General features: G+C 34.7%; 2 protein-coding genes across 2 annotated transcripts; one reads left to right on the top strand and one right to left on the bottom strand.

Annotated features, from left to right (window-relative positions):
• Positions 1–7,819: 7,819 nt before the first annotated feature.
• Positions 7,820–8,914, bottom strand: LOC112721190 (uncharacterized). Its single transcript, XM_029290151.2, has one exon. The coding sequence runs from the start codon at positions 8,833–8,835 to the stop codon at positions 8,278–8,280; it is 558 nt and encodes a 185-aa protein (XP_029145984.1). The 5' UTR covers positions 8,836–8,914; the 3' UTR covers positions 7,820–8,277.
• A 239-nt stretch (positions 8,915–9,153) lies between these two features.
• On the top strand, positions 9,154–14,260 carry LOC140176330 (uncharacterized). The gene is made up of 2 exons (XM_072206635.1): positions 9,154–9,473; positions 9,799–14,260. Exon 2 carries the CDS (start codon positions 13,169–13,171, stop codon positions 14,141–14,143), a length of 975 nt encoding a protein of 324 aa, XP_072062736.1. The 5' UTR covers positions 9,154–9,473; positions 9,799–13,168; the 3' UTR covers positions 14,144–14,260.
• The last annotated feature ends 5,117 nt before the right edge of the window (positions 14,261–19,377 follow it).

Here is a 19,377-nt window from a genome sequence, read left to right on the forward strand (position 1 = left end):
ATTTTGAAACAGCTCAAAGTATAGAGTGAAACAGCTGTTGCTATTACCTTGACAAATATTTCTCTTTCGCTTACTGAGAACAATAATCTCTTCCAACTTTGCAATCTTTTTTCTACTTTATCTTTAATATAGTTGAAGGTGCTCTTTTTAGACCATTGAATAACCGTTGGTAACCTCAAATATTTGTTTTGAGCTACAAGATGGAGAATATCCATTCTTTGTGCTAGATCATCTCTGACTTGTAAGGGGTATTTTTGCTGAAAAAAAAAAAGAAGATTTATTAAGATTTATCTATTGTCCACTTAGCTGCTTATAGATTTGTAGTACTTGAATCAAATAACAAGTAGCTGATTGCCGGACACCTACTATTAATGTTAAATCCTGAGATTTTTTGTCTTTGTTCTCCTCTGTGGAGTAGATAGGAGAGCCTTTCTACACAAAAAAGAGAAAAATAAGAGGAAAGAAGGTCGCATTATTGCAACCTTCTGTATGGTTCGAAAAAACCATGAGGTTGATCATCCACAGTAACACAGTAGGATACAGTAGTTACACACTCCTTCATCCACCCAATCCACTGGTTGCAAAAACCTAACTTCATTACTTCCCAAATAAAGCACCATTCTATCCTGTAGTATACTTTGCTCATATCAAGCTTCAATGCTACTTCATAATCACCGCCACTATTAGTTTTTAGGTAATGCATCAGTTCGTGAGTAATTAGAGTATTATCACTAATTAGTCAATGTTTAACAAATGCACTTTTATTTTCACTAATCACCATGTTTAAAACACCCTGCATTCAGTGAACCAACACTTTTGAAATAATCTTATAAACAACATTACTCAAACTAATAGGTCTAATCAATGTCATAGTGTCAGCAGGTAAGACCTTAGGGATTAAGCAGATATGAGTATGATTGAAACTTCTTAACATTTTTTCCTACAAAAGAAGCTTGAAACCACATCTACAACTTCTTTTTTAATAACATTCCAGAAATATTGAAAGAATTTACCTGTGAAACCATCATCACACAGGGCTGAAAAAGGATTAATGGAGAAGGTAGCTTTCTTGATTTCCTTCTCTGTAACTCTCTTGGTAAGTCTACTATTAGTCTCCTCCTCCACCCGCCTACCCATCTCCTCTAGTTTCTCCAGAGCCCTCCTTGGATTAGAAGTAGTGAAAAGCTCACTGAAGTATTCCTGAGCAATATGTGACATACCTTTTGGTTCAGCTTTGTAGGAACCCAAGTTGTCTTGGAGCCTATACATCTTGTTCTTTCGATTTTTGTTTTGAAACTTCGCATGAAAAAACTTTGTATTCTGGTCCCTCCATTGTAGCCATTACAGCTTAGATTTCTCCTTTCAGTATCTCTTCTCTAACTCATAAGCATCTCTTAATTCGGCCTCTAAAACTTGAATTCTCGTTTTCTTTGCCAAATTTCCTTTTGCCTTCTCCTTTTCAGCTTTTCTTTGATTTCAGTGATTCTCTTTTGTGAGTTATGATTATTACAGCGCTGCCAATCAACAAGCAAACACCTACACTTTTTAATTTGCAGAAGGTGAGCTATCCATTTTTTAATTTGCACTTTTATGTGTATTTATTTATAATTTTATATATTATTCTATAAGAATTTAGTTATTTTGATTAACCATAGTTGAACTGGTCAAATTTCTAAACCAATAAATCAATAACTACACCGATCTAATAATCGATTCGGTTTTCAAAACTTAGAAATTACTACTTATAAATGCTTGGGTTTACTTGCAAGCCATTGAAAAATATGAGTACATTACTATTTGCCTTTTAATTTAAATAATCTAATCCAAGTTATACAAAAAATATTAAGTATGTGGTTTAAATGGTTGAATTCGTAATAAGGCTATGAAAAATAGAAGTACACTATTTTGGGGGAAAATTCACTCCTCTTTTGAGTATATTTTGGGAGAATGTGACTGATGCCCAATGAGTGAAACTGTATGATTGATATCTAATCACAGTAATTGGAGATCTCATTAAGGTGATTTAACGTGGGTAGCGAAGTCATACAAGTTTCATAAGTAGTGTTGCTTCTTTTGTTTTTTACCATATGTATATAAGAGTACAAATACATTTATGGTATTTTATTGTTTGCTATCATTCATATGAGATGAATGGTGATGAGATTCATTGCCCCAAAATGTGATCTTGACGATGTTTATTACAACATACCCTTGATTGATAAGCACAAAATTGAGGGTAGAGATAAAACTGTTTCCTATGTATTTGTACATTAACTCTAGAATTCTCTTGTTTACCAAAATATGAAAATGTCACTAATGCACAAACGGCTAGGAATAACATTAAGTATAAGAATATTTTGTAGTCTTATAGACGTATTTCAACTGTTATCTCTAAAGTATAAGAAAATAGTTTACTCTATCATTTTTTTAGAGAATTGTCACTCACTTAATTTAAGATGTAGTTAAAATTCTTTTGGAAACTTCACTAATACAAAATATTTTTCAACTTTTCTTAGTTCTTTTAGATTTCTTCAAGTATATAACATGTAAGATATTGATGTATTTGTATCGAGTTAGTGTTTCAAACTTTGTTCCACATAAGAGATTCTAGTAAAGATATAAATATTTATATATTGAAATATCACATATATGGACAAAAGAAAATTCAAGTGAATTGATGGATTCTCACGAGTGATCCAAAAATACTGGTGTGAATTGTATTTTTAATGATTCATGTCTAACCCTAAAGAATTTTGGTAGAAATTAAACCATTTCATAGATCAAAGATTCCAATGATGTTTGAATGGCATGCTGATTTGTATTTTTGGAGTTGGCAGGAGTGATATTATATCTGTCTAGTTTGAGATCATGGTGGAGAGGAGCACAACTAGAGAAATATTAGGTTGAAGTTATTTCCATCATGTCTAATAAGACAGTTTAAGAATTGCCAACTAATGGATCACTTTTTAGAGTAAAACCCCACATTGACCTTTAATCATTTTGCAAACTCCCATTATGCTCTTCATCAATTGAAAAATAATATTGCGGCATCTAACCACTGTCTTCGTCAAACCTTTTGCCCCATTTGTTAATGTCTCCGTCTATAGTTAACGGATGTTGCTTACTTATGTCGTTAACTCAAGACGTGTCAAGCAATCATTTAAAAAACAAATTGCCCCTAATTGCTCAACAAAAACGCTACATTTTCCCCCTCTTCAATAATTTCTCCTAAGCTGATTTCGCTAATGGTTTAGATAATTTCACTCTCGGCAGAGGAGGTAGGGCGGAGACGAATCACGATAGTGATTGAACACGAAGCCTCTAGTATGATTCTAGCAAATTGGAATTGAACAGAGATTGCAGTGGTGAGTTCGCTATGACTATGCTTGTTTCGTCAGAGTTGTTAGGGTTTGGTAATGATAGGATTGGGAATTGTGATAATAATGGTAAAACTATTGTTGAAAATAGTGAGAAGTGTGGGGTTGGTGATGGTGATGCAAAATTGGAAAGTGGAATGGATCAATTGGATGATGTGGATAGAGCAGAGGGTAATGGGTTATCTTGGAGGGAGAAGATTCACTACACATGGTAAGTAATAATGATGTAAAATTGGAGGGTGGATTGTGCGGTGAGGGTGGGGGATTGGATCAATTTGATAATTTTGGTGCGCAATTAAAGTTGGAAGACAAGGAGGAAAGAGAGAATGAGAGGATTGAGGATGGAGGGTTGTCCGATTTTGAGCATTCAGAGGGTGAGGATTCATTGTATAACTGTGGAAGCGATATTAGTGTTGGCAATAGGAATGAGTCTTTTTTGACAGAGTATGCAATATCACAAGAAATTGGAAGCACGGAACAATAATCCATTGCTTATAAACTCCTCTGTGGCCTTTGACTCAAATGACTTGGATGATTTTCTGCTAGATAATGATAGATTTGATCGAGGTCCTGAGATGTCTGGTCTTCTTTGGGAGAAACAAAAATGGAATAATGAAGTTGAACAACGAAAGGAAGAAGAAGAAGTAAAGCGTTCTTGACCTTTCTAAAACGCAGTGTTTTGCTGAGTCATCGGGGGGCGATTTGTCCCTTCAAATAGTTGCTTGACACGTGTTAAGTTAACAGTATACGTAAACAACATCCGTTAACTATAGATGGAGACATTAACAGAATAGGCAAAAAGTTTGACAGAGACAGTAGTTAAGGATCGTAATGTTATTTTTTAATTGATAAAAGACGGAATGAGATTTCGCGAAATAGTTAAGGGTCGGAGTGAAATTTTACCCTACTTTTTATTATAAGGGTTAAGTATGATTTTGGTCCCCAACGTAGAGGCTGAAAATCGATTTCGTCCCCGGTCTTTTTTTTTTGCTACAAAATGGTCCCCCAAGGTTTCATTTTGTTTTAAAATCATCCTTCGGACGAAAATGCCCTTCCCCCTTCTTTCCCAAAATCAACTAACGCAGAACCAGAAGCTGAACCAGATGTTGGAGCTGAACCAGAAGCAACACCAATAAAACAAACAACCAGAAGCACAACAACAACATCAACAATTGGATAATGGAATCAGCAAAAGGACAACAACAAAAGCAAGAACCCAGAAGATAATGAAATCAGAAGAACAACAACAACAAAAATCCAGAAGAAGAGAAGAAGAAGAACCTAGAAACATCATCATCAGAAGAAATACCAGAAAATCATCATCATCATCGTCAAGAACCAAGAAAAATAAGAACCAGAAAAATAAGAACCCAGATGCAGAACTCAGAACTCAGAAAACAAAAAAATCATCATCATCGTCGTCAAAACTCAGAATAACAAAACTCAGAACTAAATTCTTCCTCTTTCATTAACAAAACTCAGATGCAATTACTATAATCAGAAGCAGTATCACCAATAATAAAATAATAACAACAATTGTGAAGGGTGAATCAACAATAGCAACAACAAAAACAAAAATAGAAGTAGAAGTAGAAACAGAAGCAACAACAGGGCTCGATGACGACGGGACCTCACTCCAGCGGCGGCGACGGAACAGGGCTTGATGGCGACCGACGATGGCGGTTCGCGATGAGGACGACGGCAGGGCGTGGCTGGACGCGGTCTTCATCAGCGCCTCCGTGCTTCTCTTCTCTTCCTCTCCGCTTCTCTTTCTCTCTTCCTCTACTTGCAGTGACGCGAATCCAAGCCAGCGGTGATGCCAGCGAACTGCAGTTGGTGACGCCATTAGTGTAGGGAGCAATGGCAGATAATAGGCGACAGGACGACGGTGCGCCGATGCGGTGGTGTGTTGGTATGGCGATGCGGAGGTGCAACTTCCCTTCCCCCTTCTTCCCTTCCCTCCCCCTCCCCCGTTTCTCACGCCCCAACCCCCCCCCCTTTCTCTCTCCCCAACCCCCCCCCCTTTCTCTCTCCCCTCCACCCCCAATTCTCTATATTCCTTTCTTTCCTTTTTTTTAATTTATTTCTTTTTTATTTATTTTATATTTATTTTATTTTATAATTTTTTAATGAGGGGTAATTTGATAATAAAAAAATAAATTTGGTAAAAAGAACGATTTTAAAACAAACTGAAACATTATGGACCATTTTGTAGCAAAAAAAAGCGAGAAACAAAATCGATTTTCGACCTCTACGTTGGGATCAAAATCATACTTAACCCTTATTATAATTTAGCAGAAGGCTCCAGTCTCAAGTCTTAGGGTGACGCCCATCATAGGCTACTGTTTAATATTTGTGTGGAAACAAGGAATAGTTAACGACCTTGAGATGCATCCAATATAATTTGGAATTTTGCTGTTGAAGACGCCCTGACAAAGGGGTTATTGCAATCATGTTGCTTTATCACACTGATTTTGTTGCAGGCCCCATCAGCATCAGAAACTATACGAGTCTGTTCCTTTTTGTGTTGGTTAAGCACAATACTGTTGCTGTTTCCACAGGGATGGGGGAAATTCAATTAAAAAACCATGTTGCTGATATTTACATCACAAAAACTGAAAAAAGCTTGAGGTAAAAAGGGGAATCCGAATCCTTGTTTGTTTCTGTTCATCATGTGGCCCTCTCAGCTTTTCAGTGGTGCCTGTGTCTTGACCTTTGCACCAACATTCCCTTGTTTTATAATTTGAATAATATTACACATCTAAGTGGTTTTATTAATTAAGTCTAACTAAATTAATTTAATATTAACAAAAATTAATTATGAATAATATTACTTTAAATTTCATTGTTTAACTTGATTAGACTTAATTTATAAAAAAACTGCATATAGTAGCATTACTCAATACAAATTATGAATTTAATAAGGGCTGCTGGCAACCATACTTGACCAAGTCAACAATATCAAGTGGGATTAAGGGGGTGTTTGGCAAACGCGTTACAAGAGAAGAAGCACGTTTAGCCTTCTTGAAAGCTTCAATTTTTGGTTTGGCAAATTTTTGATTCATGAACGCAGAAGTGATTTTGCTTTCAAAACCATGGTTTACAAGAAGCTACAATTTTGAGCTTCTGCGTTTCACCAACGGGCTTCTAGCCATCAATACTCCATCTTTATTTACCTTTTACCAACTTTATCCTTTATGCATATTATTATATTATTTATGAAATTCTTATTATTTTTGTTTACATGAACTCTCTTTTTTTATTATTTATTATTTTTATTTTTTATTAATTATTTATTTGATATTATACACTTTTATAATTGTAATTTTTTATATTATTTTTATTATCTTTTTATAATATGATTTATTGATTCTATTAGGTAAAGTAAATTAAATAAAAAATTAATTGTAAATAATAATAATAATAATAATAATAATAATAATAATAATAATAATAATAATAATAATAATAATAAATTATAGCATACTAAAAATGAGTATTAAGATTACTAAAAATATACTATATAAAAAATATCATAATTTTTTTTTATTTATTTCAATTACTACCAAGATAAATATTTAATTTTTTTATTATTTTTAGTACTCTCTAAAATTTATATTTTATTAGTTTTAATTAAAAATATATTTTGCCAATTTTTATATTATTTTTATTTTAGTGTATAAATATTAATTTTATTATAGAATTAATTAATAAGATCTATTCAATTATCTAAATTAAAATGATAAGATAATATATAAAAATTATTTAGGTTGGTGTCTATTTTAGTAATTTTTTTTATCTAAAAGTGATTTTGAATAGTATAATCCAAACAACATTTATTTTACTATAATTCATTTTGATGCAAAGATTGCCAAACATAAATCACTTTAACACAAACTTACTTTTCATCACAATCAAGTTTGCAAAATCAATTCTATACAAACTTCCGTTTACAAACTATAATCCAAACACACACTTAGTGTTTATATTTAATATTTTTTTTAAGATTTTAGTTAGCTTGTTGATTGAGCAAATAAAAGTAGTTTTTTAAACCTTTTTGAATACATTATCTGCATTATTTTCTTTTTTCAAACAGTTGCTTTTTCTTTTAATTAAAATTTTTCAATCATGATATATACTTAAATATCAAGTATTGACATCTATGACATTATATTTTCATTTTAGCGTTAAGGCTCAAGTGACTATGTCAATGTCAATGTTAGTGCATGTCAGCAGCATGTGGTGCTTCTATGTTTCTTCGTTTTACTCACTTCATCGTTTAGCATTATAATTTAAAAAAAAAATAAAATTATATGATAGTAATGTTAGAGTACTTTGAATAAAAGTATTAATTGAAAATACACGGTGAAAATACTATATGCAATGGTTATTTAAATTAGTTTTAATTTTATTTACGTATTTTTAGAGATTAAGGCAAAATATTTCCCAGAATGACATTTTAAACATTATCATTAGAATAATTAATAAATAACTCTAGATAGATGGAAACATAGAGATTGCCTAATGCCTAGTCAATGGCATTAATTTAACCCAATACAAAAAGAGGAAAATAAATATTGAACATAGAAATCATCGAACGCTATACTGATTTCAGTATGATACAGCATCAAGTCTACAACACTCAAACTCTGTTTTCTAGATTAACATGCAGAGGCAGTTAAAGCTTGAGAGAAGCAAATTTTGAGTGAAGATCAGCTAGAAGAAAACTATAAATGGCCACATAATTTGGCTATTACATAAATACATATAATATCAATAACTAATTATTTAAAATGTGAGTAACTACTTTATTTATTCCCAAGTACGAGGTCCACGATAGGATGAGAAGAAGTGAGCAACATGATTTTAGGTGAATATCAAAAAGTCAAAATCACATAGATCAATCTTGGTGATTAAGATCGGTTGATAAAACACTGAAAATGACCATGTCTCTGCTTTTTCCCTTAAAGAACAAATATTTCCTTAGGACTCCCTCCCTATGAAAACCAGCCTTTTCCAGCACCCTCTGAGACCCCACATTTTCTGCATCAACTAGAGCTTCAAGCCTCTCTAAGTGTGGAAACTCTCTGAATGCAACCTTCTTCACTTGTTTTACAACATAAGTCATAATCCCTTTGGACCAGTATTTGGAACCTAGAACATATCCAAGTTCTACTGATTTCTCCCTTGATTGATCGGTAGCAGAACACGAGGTCATGAGGATAAAGCCAATAGCACGGTCATGAAGGCATATTGCTCTGCTCCATAGAAACTCGCATGCTTTATTTTGAATGAAGTCAATGCCCTGGTCTTTGCTGCTGTAAGGTTCCCAAGTGCAAAACTTGGGTACTTTTTCATCAGTGGTCCACACCATGAGATCATCAACATCAGAGAGCTGAAGGGGTCGAAGAGAGATTTGTGCCAAATCAACGCTCTCTTCTCTGTCTCTCTCCATCATAACTAGCTACTCTTTTTGTTTGGACTATGGACTTTGGAAGCAGTGTTGGCCTATTTAAGTATTTATTAAGTGATGTTAATGGAACGAAATCCTATCCATAAATGAAGTTACAAGGAAGAAGGGTATACTTGGAGTAGCCACCAAGCAATGAAGAAAGGGAAAGCAATGTTTGACATATATATATATATATATATATATATATATATATATATATATATATATATATATATATATATATATATATACAATCTCGTTTAATAAAATGTCATTCATATCTAATAATTATAATACAATAATTTATGACTCTAGTCTCGTTGCATGACATATCATATCATAAAATATAGCATAAGTCGCTGAAACACAAAACAAAAATGGCCAAAAAGAAAAATCTCAGCAAGACTATTGTTGGCCGACCTATTCTTGTTTTGGCTTTTTTGTTGTTCTCATAAGCCATTTTCAGCAGAAGATATTGTATGTTCTGAACCTCGAACTGCAAAGCTCCATCTTGCAGTACTTGGAGTCTAGATCATCTAAGTTTTGATCAAGTGGAATGTCTTTGTTCTCCATGTGCTGAGGTCACGATTGCCCTTGCGCTTATGTGTATCATCCATCACCACTCTTCTGTATCTATTTCCTTGGTATGAAGCAACTTCCATATTTACATATTCAGTCGCATGTATTGGACCTTAAAATTTCATTGGCATCTTCTTGGAGACAAGTCTCAACTACTATATCTACATCCTGGACAAAAAGTTAATGATAGAACTGGATTAGTGGAAAGCATAATTTTATATACAAACTCTTTTGACATGACAAAAAGGAAGTAACTTATAGAAGTACGTAATAGCTAGTCAAAAGGTCAATTTGTTCTTCTTTATTGCCTACAGCATAACTGCATAAGCTTTATTGGTCCAGAGATGCAAAATCATCTTTTTAAAGAGCTTATAGATGGCATATATGCAGATAACTGTCTCTGGAGTCCTCCAACTTTTATTCTCTAGCAAACCAATTCTTTCAATGACCGAGCATTTTGCAGCAGTTTCGTCACCAAGTCTCTTGCATTGAGCTTACTTTTCAGTTTTCAACAGTGCTTCACAAATGGATGAAATCTGAAGATCAGAAAAGCATGCCGTAGCCTGAGCCTCCCATTGTTCAACTTCATTTTTTTATCCAGCAGCTCTGAATTCAGTGTATCTTCCTTCAACCTGTGCTGTTCAACTTCAAGATGTAGTAATCTCATCTCAGACTGAAAGCTTTTATTTGTTTCATTAAGGCGTTCAATTTCTTTTTTGTGATTCATGCAATTTTTTCAAAGTTCAACAATCTTTCTGTCCATATCTTCTTTGATCATTCTTGATTCTTCTTTTTCCATCTTCAGCTCCTCAATAGCTTAATGTCTCTGATGCCTTTAGCCTTTTCTCCATTTCTAACAGTTCTGCTCCTTTCTTCTTAACCAGATTTTCTGAGTTTTCAATTTGATGACTTAAATGGAAACTTGTGTCTTTGGCTTCCTGCAGCTCTTTGTCCATTCTCTCAATTGACTTGTTCAGATAAACATTCTCTGCTTCTGTCAACTCGAACATTTTCCTCAGCTTGTGAAGCTCCTGCTTAAGATCACAATTCATACTGCTAACATTGCTGAGGCATTCAGAAAGTTTTTTTTTCGGTGACTTTCTCAGAGACAAACCTCTCATAGACCAAATTCAGGTTGCTTAGAGCTAGTATCTCGTGAAGAATTACATTATTCTCATCTTTAGCAACAGAAATTGCATCTTTTAGGTCCAAAACACTCTTAAGCAATGACCTTTTCTCTTCAAGCAACTTACTATCTTCTTCCCGAAGAACTTGATTTGCTCTCTGTGAATCTACCAACTCCACATGTAGAACTGCCACTTTTGTCTTCAATGTATTCTCTTTTTATTCTCCATTAGCTACTTCAGAACTTAGTTGCTTGTTCATCTCCTGAAGTTTAACCTTGTCTTTCTACAGCATAGTATTCTGTTCTCTCATGTTCTCAAGCTCTTGATTCAGTGTCTTCTTGTCTGACTCCAATTTTTCTCCCTCAGACTGATGTTGACAAAGTAAAGATTGAGAACAGAATTCTCAACAAGCAACTGCTGCTTCTCCTCTTGGCTTCTCACAGCAGAACTTTTCAAGCCCTCAATGCTGCCCAAAACATGCAATATTAGTATTTCCCCTTGCTTGTTACCTTTATCATGCTCAAAATCTAGATCAATATGAAGAGCCCGACAAACTTGATGAATACACATTTTGAACTTTCTAATTTCATGTAACAAGAACTCTACCTCCATCAATTACATGAGATTTTCACTCTCCAACTCTGAGATAACTTTATCAGAAAATTTAGATGCCTCAACATGCTTTTCACATTCAATTAATAAGGTCAAGTTGTTCTGCTCCAAATCTTCTATAGAACTTGGCAAGATAAACATCTCGATCTGAGCATTAACAGCTTTGTCAAGTTCTTTTTCAAATTCTATCTTCCCCGATTGCTGTTCTTCTTGTAGTACATGAACAAGATTCTCCAATTTTGTCAGGCAAGCATCACTTGATTGTTTCTAAATAGTGTGTGTTTCGTTTTGCACCAAAATTGAAGCACGGAGTTCTTCTATTTGACTGTCAACATTTTCTTTGTCCTTCTCCACATCAGAATACTTCTCTTCCAAATTTGTGAACCTCTTTTGCAGGTTACCTAGTCCTGCTTCAACACTCTCCAACTGAGATACTAGAACCCTTCTTTCAGTTAGAAGATTGTTCTTTTCATTAGTTAGCAACTTGCACAATCCTTCCAAGTGACTTGATTTAGCCTTTGTACCTAAAAGTTCAATCTTTACGTCTAAAAGAGACTTCTCCAACAAGGTATTCATCTCCAGTTTCTTCTTCATACTTTCCTGGATAATTTGCAACTGTAAAAGCAAAGTTAATTTCTTAGCAACTAGAATGGACTTCTCTTCCTGTAGAACTTCGCTGGACTCTTGAAATTTCTTTGCTGTTGCTCTTAATCCATCTAACTCATTATACAATCTATACATGGGAAATTTCATAAAGGCATTTTCTATCAAAAGTTCATCCATATCTGATGCGTTGACATCTTTAGTAATTTTTAAATATCTTCTTTTAGTAATTTTTTTAGATATAAATCAAAGTTCTTATGTTTTTTATGAAGTTTTCGTATCTAATCATAAGTTTGGAGTTGTTTTAGAATTATTGTATATTCAGGATTTTTAAAAGAAATAAGGAGAAGAGAAATAACCAAAGAAGTCTCCAGTTGAACCCATAAAAAACCGAGCATCCAACACACAAATCTATCAAGCCCAGCGCCCAACATTAAAGTCTGGCGCCTTTGACCACAAAACAAGGGCTAGTGCCCAACTTGGCAGGGTGGCACCCAACGCCATTCAAGTTCAAAACATTGGGTGCCCAACTCCCAATTCCGGAGTCCGGCTCCAAGTAATTTTTTCACTTCCAGTGGCCTAAAAGTGCATTTAAATTAGGTGTCAATCACCCAAGCCCAGCGCTAAGTCCAATGTCCACTCCTAAGAAGCTCTAAACTCAACCAAAAATTTAAGATTTAAATGATTCGTTAACTTTAACTTTTTATAAAAAAATAAGATTTGATTTAATTTTAGTTTAGATTTGAATTCTTGTTTTCACCTTTTAAATATCTTATCTTTTAAAGATAAGATTAGATTTAGTTTTTGAATTTGAATTCTAGAATAAAACTTAGCATGTAAATAAGTGAACACATGGTTCACAGAGATCATGGAGGATCCTCGGATCCCGACCATCATCATCTAACATCTCATCAGGTTTAGTTTATTTTCATCGTGAGTCACTACAGCTCCTCTATTAAAGGTTAGAAATTCTGTTTGATTTTATGGATTAGTAATGTAAGTGTTTTCTTTATTTTGATTCTATTGTGATAAGATCAAAATAGTCAAAGTGGATGCCCATTAATATGGGCAGCTGATTTTGTTTTCGATACTAAATTACTCAACTTCTCAATGCAAACTAGAATTAATGAAGTTGAGAATGTAAAACTTCCTTCGCCTATAAATAGAGAAGTGCCTAAGGAACAATACACACAACAATAAAAAATATTATCCTCTCTCTTTATACATTACTAATATTTTCTCTCACTCTTTTTCTTTACTGCATATAAATTATTGAGTTAATTATACTAATATTAGAGTATTCTATTTACACCTCTTTATTTTATATTATATCTTCCTTATTTATTTATTCCACAACACGTTATCAGCACGAGACTTTGATCAAATTTTTAGGAAGACTCAGGTAACAAATTTTCATTATGCCGAAGCTCTCTTATCTTGAATTCAATGCTCTTGATATATCTGGAAACAATTATTTATCATGGATATTAGATGCTGAAATCCATCTTGATTCAATGGATCTTGGAGATACCATTAAAGCTAAAAATAATGCATCCCAGAAGGATAAAGCCAAAGCAATGATTTTTCTTCGTCGTCATCTTGACGAAGGGTTGAAAAATGAATATCTCACATTAAAAGATCTTGCAGATTTTTGGAAAGACCTTGAAGAAAGGTACAATCATAAAAAAATGGTGATACTTCCTCAAGCCCGATATGAATTGACGCATTTGCGTCTACAGGATTTTAAATCCATTAATGAATATAATTCTGCAATATTTCGAATCACCCCACGAATGAAATTATGTGGAAAAAAGATAACTGATAATGATATGTTGGAAAAAACTTTCTCAACCTTCCATGCCTCGAATGTGCTCCTACAACAGCAGTATCGAGAAAAAGGATTTAAAAAATATTCTGAGTTAATTTCTTACCTTTTTGTTGCTGAACGCAACAATAAATTACTTTTAAGGAATCATGAAGCGCGCCCAACTGGTGCCACCCCATTTCCTGAAGTAAATGCGGGAAATCATTACCCCAAAAGAGGTAAATGGCAAGGCTTTAGTAACAAGAAAAATTATGGAAGGAAAAGGAATTATGTTTACAAGAGAGGATCTCACCAGAAGTGGGATAAAGAAAGAAATTATGGGCAAAATAAATCAGCAGAGGATAAGTGTTTCCGTTGTGGTGGAAAGGGCTATTGGTCACGTACCTGTCGTACCCCAAAGCACCTAGTTGATCTTTACCAAGCATATTTGAAAATGGATGACAAAGAAAAAGAAACAAATTTTGTTTCAAATGATGTTGAAAAATCCACTACTCATTATGATGTATCTGATTTTTTTGAGGATCCTGAAGGAAATATTGGTCATTTGATCAATGATGGAATAGTTTAATATGTGGGATTATTAAGTATCCATGTAAATAAATAATGTAAAGAACTTATTGTTAAGTTTTATTTTCTATGTATTCAAGTTTCATGATGTATATAAATAATAAAATATTAATGTTTATGTTTAGGAATTATGAAATCATCAAATGTGTCAAATTTTAAAAATAATAATAATAATTTTAGTCTATGACATTATTTTTATGTACAGTATTTTTTTAGAAAAATAATTTCAATCAAGTATTTAATTTAACTGTGCGTATATTACTACTCATTTTTTTATTATTATTTATCTTTGAAGAAAATGGCAAGGATATGTAATGAAGATGTATGCCTTGCGGATAGTGCAAGTTCGCACACCATTCTCAAAAGTGATATATATTTTACTAATCTTGTGCCAAAAAGAAGAATATGTTAATACTATTATTGGCTCAGGAAATGTGATTGAAGGCTCCGGAAGAGCCATAATTTTGATTCCTGGAGGAAGAAAATTCATAATAAATAATGCACTATTGTCTACCAAGTCTCTAAGAAACTTGTTGAGCTTTAAAGATATTTTCCGAAATGGATATCATATTGAGACTATGAATGAGGGAAGTCATGAGTACTTATGTATCACAACTCATGATTCAAATAAAAAGGTTATATTAGAAAAGTTGCCATCACTTTCATCTGGGTTATATTATACCAAGATTAGTGCAATTGAATCACATGCCACTGTAAACCAGAAGTTTACTAGCCCAAATAAATTCATAACTTGGTACGACCGATTGAGTCATCCGGGAACAACCATGATGCGGAGAATTATTGAAAACTCCCATGGACATTCACTAAAGAACCAGAAGATTCTTAAAACTAGTGAATTTTGTTGTGTTGCATGTTCTCAGGAAAAGTTAATTTTAAGGCCATTACCATTAAAGATTGGATTTGAGTCCCCTGAATTCCTAGAAAGGATTCAAGGCGATATATGTGGACCTATTCATCCACCATGTGGATCTTTTAGATATTTTATGGTCCTAATAGACGCATCTTCGAGATGGTCTCATGTGTGCTTACTGTCTTCTCGTAACCTGGCGTTTGTGAGATTACTGGCTCAAATTATTCGATTAAAAGTACAATTTTCAGAAAATCCAATCAAAGTAATTCGTCTTGATAATACTGGTGAATTTACTTCCCAAGCTTTTGATGCTTATTGTATGGCTAATGGAATAAGTGTTGAACATCCAGTAGCTTATGTTCACACACAAAATGGGTTAGCAGAATCACTTATTAAGCGCCTCCAATTAATTGCTAGACCCTTATTTATGAGAACAAATCTTCCAACCTCAATTTGGGGGCATGCTATTTTACATGCCGCAGCACTTATTCGGTTGAGGCCAACAAGTTACCATCAATTCTCCCCTATGCAATTAGCTTTTGGCCAGCAGCGAAATGTTTCCCATTTAAGAATATTTGGGTGTACGATATATGTTCCCATTGCACCACCTAATCACACCAAAATGGGACCCCAGAGAAAATTGGGGATATATGTTGGATATGATTCTCCATCTATAATGAGGTATCTTGAGATACAAACTGGAGATGTATTTAAAGCTCGGTTTGCGGATTGTTATTTTGATGAATCAAAGTTTCTAACATTAGGGGGAGAGAATAAGCTTCCTGAAAAGGAACTTAATTGGAATGCATCATCGTTGATGCATTTAGATCCTCGATCAGGGCAATGTGAACTAGAAGTTCAAAAGATTATACATTTGCAAAGAATAGCAAATGAATTTCCTGATACATTTTTCGATACAAAGAGGATAACCAAATCTTATATACCAGCGAAAAATGCCCCAATTCGAATTGATGTCCCAGTAGGACAAGTAGCTACTAAAGTAAATTCACGCCAGAAGCGTGGCAGGCCTGTCAGTTCCAAAGACAAAAATCTTCGAAAGAAAAAGGAGGTAAATACTATTCCTGTTGAAAAAGACATAGTAAAGACACCTGCAGTTGTCCAAAATTCTGATATAATTTTAACACCAGAAGACGTTCAGGTACCTGAAAATTGTGAAAATGACGAGATCTCGATAAATTATATCTTTACAGGAGAGAAATGGGACCGAAATAAGATAATTGTCAATGAAATATTTGCATATAATGTGGCATTAAAAATCATGCATGAAAGTAAGGATCTTGAGCCAAGATCAGTCGAAGAATGTCGACAAAGAAATGATTGGCCAAAATGGGAAGAAGCCATGAAGGCTGAATTAGACTCACTTGCAAAACGTGAAGTCTTTGGACCTGTAGTCCGTACACCAGAAGATGTAAAACCTGTTGGATACCGATGGGTATTTGTGAGAAAACAAAATGAGAAAAATGAAGTTGTACGCTATAAAGCTCGACTTGTAGCACAAGATTTTTCACAGAGACTCGGTATAGATGATAAAGAAACGTATTCTCCTGTAGTGGATGCGATAACATTGCGTTATTTGGTCAGTTTATCTGCATATCATAAACTACATATGCATTTAATGGATGTGGTAACGGCCTATTTATACGGCTCATTAGATCGGGATATCTATATGAAAGTCCCTAAAGGACTAAAGATAGCTAAACCATCCAATAAATATTCGCAAGGGTTATACTCAGTTAAATTGCAAAGATCTTTATATGGTTTAAAGCAATCTGGATGAATATGGTATAATCGTCTTACTGAGTATCTGGCCAAAAATGGATTCAAGAATGATGATATCTGTCCATGTGTTTTCATAAAGAAATCTGCATCTGGATTCATTATAATTGCTGTGTACATTGATGATTTAAATATAATTGGGACTCCTGAAGAGATTCCAACAATTATAAAATCTCTGAAAGAAGAGTTTGAGATAAAAGATATTGAAAGGACTAAATTTTGTCTCGGCCTGGACATCGAGCATATAAAAAATGGGATCTTTATTCATCAAACAACATACACAGAGAAGATCTTGAAAATATTTTATATGGATAAATGGTGCACGAAATTGTGATGTCCAGGCTCAAACAATCCCTGGCAACGTGAGCAACTTGGTACGCGTAATCGTGATTACACTTTAATTATGTAAAATTCATGGCTCTTTCTTTCCCTGGCAATGGCACCAAGAACATGGTGCCAATACCATGGTTCACAACTTCGATACAACTAACCAGCAAGTGCACTGGGTCGTCCAAGTAATACCTTACGTGAGTAAGGGTCGAATCCCACGGAGATTGTTAGTATGAAGCAAGCTATGGTCACCTTGCAAATCTCAGTCAGGCAGATATCAAACAGTAATGGGTTTTCGAATTTAATATAATAAAATAGGGATAGAAATACTTATGTAAATCATTGGTAGGAATTTCAGATAAGCGAATGGAGATGCTTTTCGTTCCTCTGAACCTCTGCTTTCCTGCTATCTTCATCCAATCAGTCTTACTCCTTTCCATGGCTGGCTTTATGTGATACATCACCACTGTCAATGGCTACTTTCGGTCATCTCTCGGGAAAATGATCCAATGCCCTGTCACGGCACGGCTAATCGTCTGGAGGCATCACCCTTGTCAATGGCTTCATCTTATCCTCTCAGTGAATAATATGCTCACGCACCCTGTCACGGCACGGCTATTCATCTGTCGGTTCTCGATCATGCTGGAATAGGATTTACTATCCTTTTGCGTCTGTCACTAACGCCCTGCAATCGCGAGTTTGGAGCTCGTCACAATCATTCATTCATTGAATCCTACTCGAAATACCACAGACAAGGTTTAGACTTTCCGGATTCTCTTGAATGCCGCCATCATTCTAGCTTACGCCACGAATATTCTGGTTAGGAGATCTAAGAGATATTCATTCTAGCTTATTTCATGTAGAACGGAAGTGTTTGTCACGCACGTGTTCATAGGGGAGAATGGTGATGAGCGTCACACATAATCATCACCTTCATCACGTTCTTGGGTGCGAATGGATATCTTAGAAGCGAAATAAGATGAATTGAATAGAAAATAGTAGTACTTTGCATTAATCTTTGAGGAACAGCAGAGCTCCACACCTTAATCTCTGGAGTGTAGAAACTCTACCGTTAAAAATACATAAGTGAAAGGTCCAGGCATGGCCGAGATGGCCAGCCCCCTAAAACATGATCAAAGGATCATAAGGTAATCCAAAGATCCAGGATGGTCAAAAAGACGTCTAATACAATAGTGAAAGGTCCTATTTATAATAAACTAGTCACTAGGGTTTATATGAGTAAGTAATTGATGCATAAATCCACTTCCGAGCCCACTTGGTGCGTGCTTGGGCTGGGCTTGAGTGTTGCACGTGTAGAGGTCCTTTCTGGAGTTGAACGCCAGCTTTTGTGCCAGTTTGGGCGTTCAACTCTGGTTTTGGCTCCTTTTCTGGCGCTGGACGCCAGATTTGGGCAGAAAGCTGGCGTTGAACGCCATTTTACGTCATCTATTCTTGGCCAAAGTATGGACTATTATATATTGCTGGAAAGCCCTGGATGTCTACTTTCCAACGCAATTGGAAGCGCGCCATTTAGATTTCTGTAGCTCCAGAAAATCCAGTTTGAGTGCAGAGAGGTCAGAATCCAACAGCATCAGCAGTCCTTTTTCAACCTCTGAATCTGATTTTTGCTCAAATCCCTCAATTTCAACCAGAAAATACCTGAAATCACAGAAAAACACAAAAACTCATAGTAAAGTCCAGAAATATGAATTTAACATAAAAACTAATGAAAACATCCCTAAAAGTAACTAGATCCTACTAAAAACATACTAAAAACAATGTCAAAAAGCGTATAAATTATCCGCTCATCACAACACCAAACTTAAATTGTTGCTTGTCCCCAAGCAACTGAAAATCAAATAGGATAAAAAGAAGAGAATATACTATAAATTCCAAACTATCAGTGAAACAGAGCTTCAATCATATGAGCGGGACTTATAGCTTTTTGCCTCTTGAATAGTTTTGGCATCTCACTTTATCCATTGAGGTTCAGAATGATTGGCATCTATAGGAACTCAGAATTCAGATAGTGTTATTGATTCTCCTAGTTCAGTATGATGATTCTTGTACACAGCTTCTTTATGAGTCTTGGCCGTGGCCCTAAGCACTTTGTTTTCCAGTATTACCACCGGATACATAAATGCCACAGACACATAATTGGGTGAACCTTTTCAGATTGTGACTCAGCTTTGCTAAAGTCCCCAATTAGAGGTGTCCAGGGTTCTTAAGCACACTCT

Source organism: Arachis hypogaea, chromosome 11 (assembly GCF_003086295.3).
Source record: "Arachis hypogaea cultivar Tifrunner chromosome 11, arahy.Tifrunner.gnm2.J5K5, whole genome shotgun sequence".
In the NCBI taxonomy this organism is placed as follows: domain Eukaryota; kingdom Viridiplantae; phylum Streptophyta; class Magnoliopsida; order Fabales; family Fabaceae; genus Arachis; species Arachis hypogaea.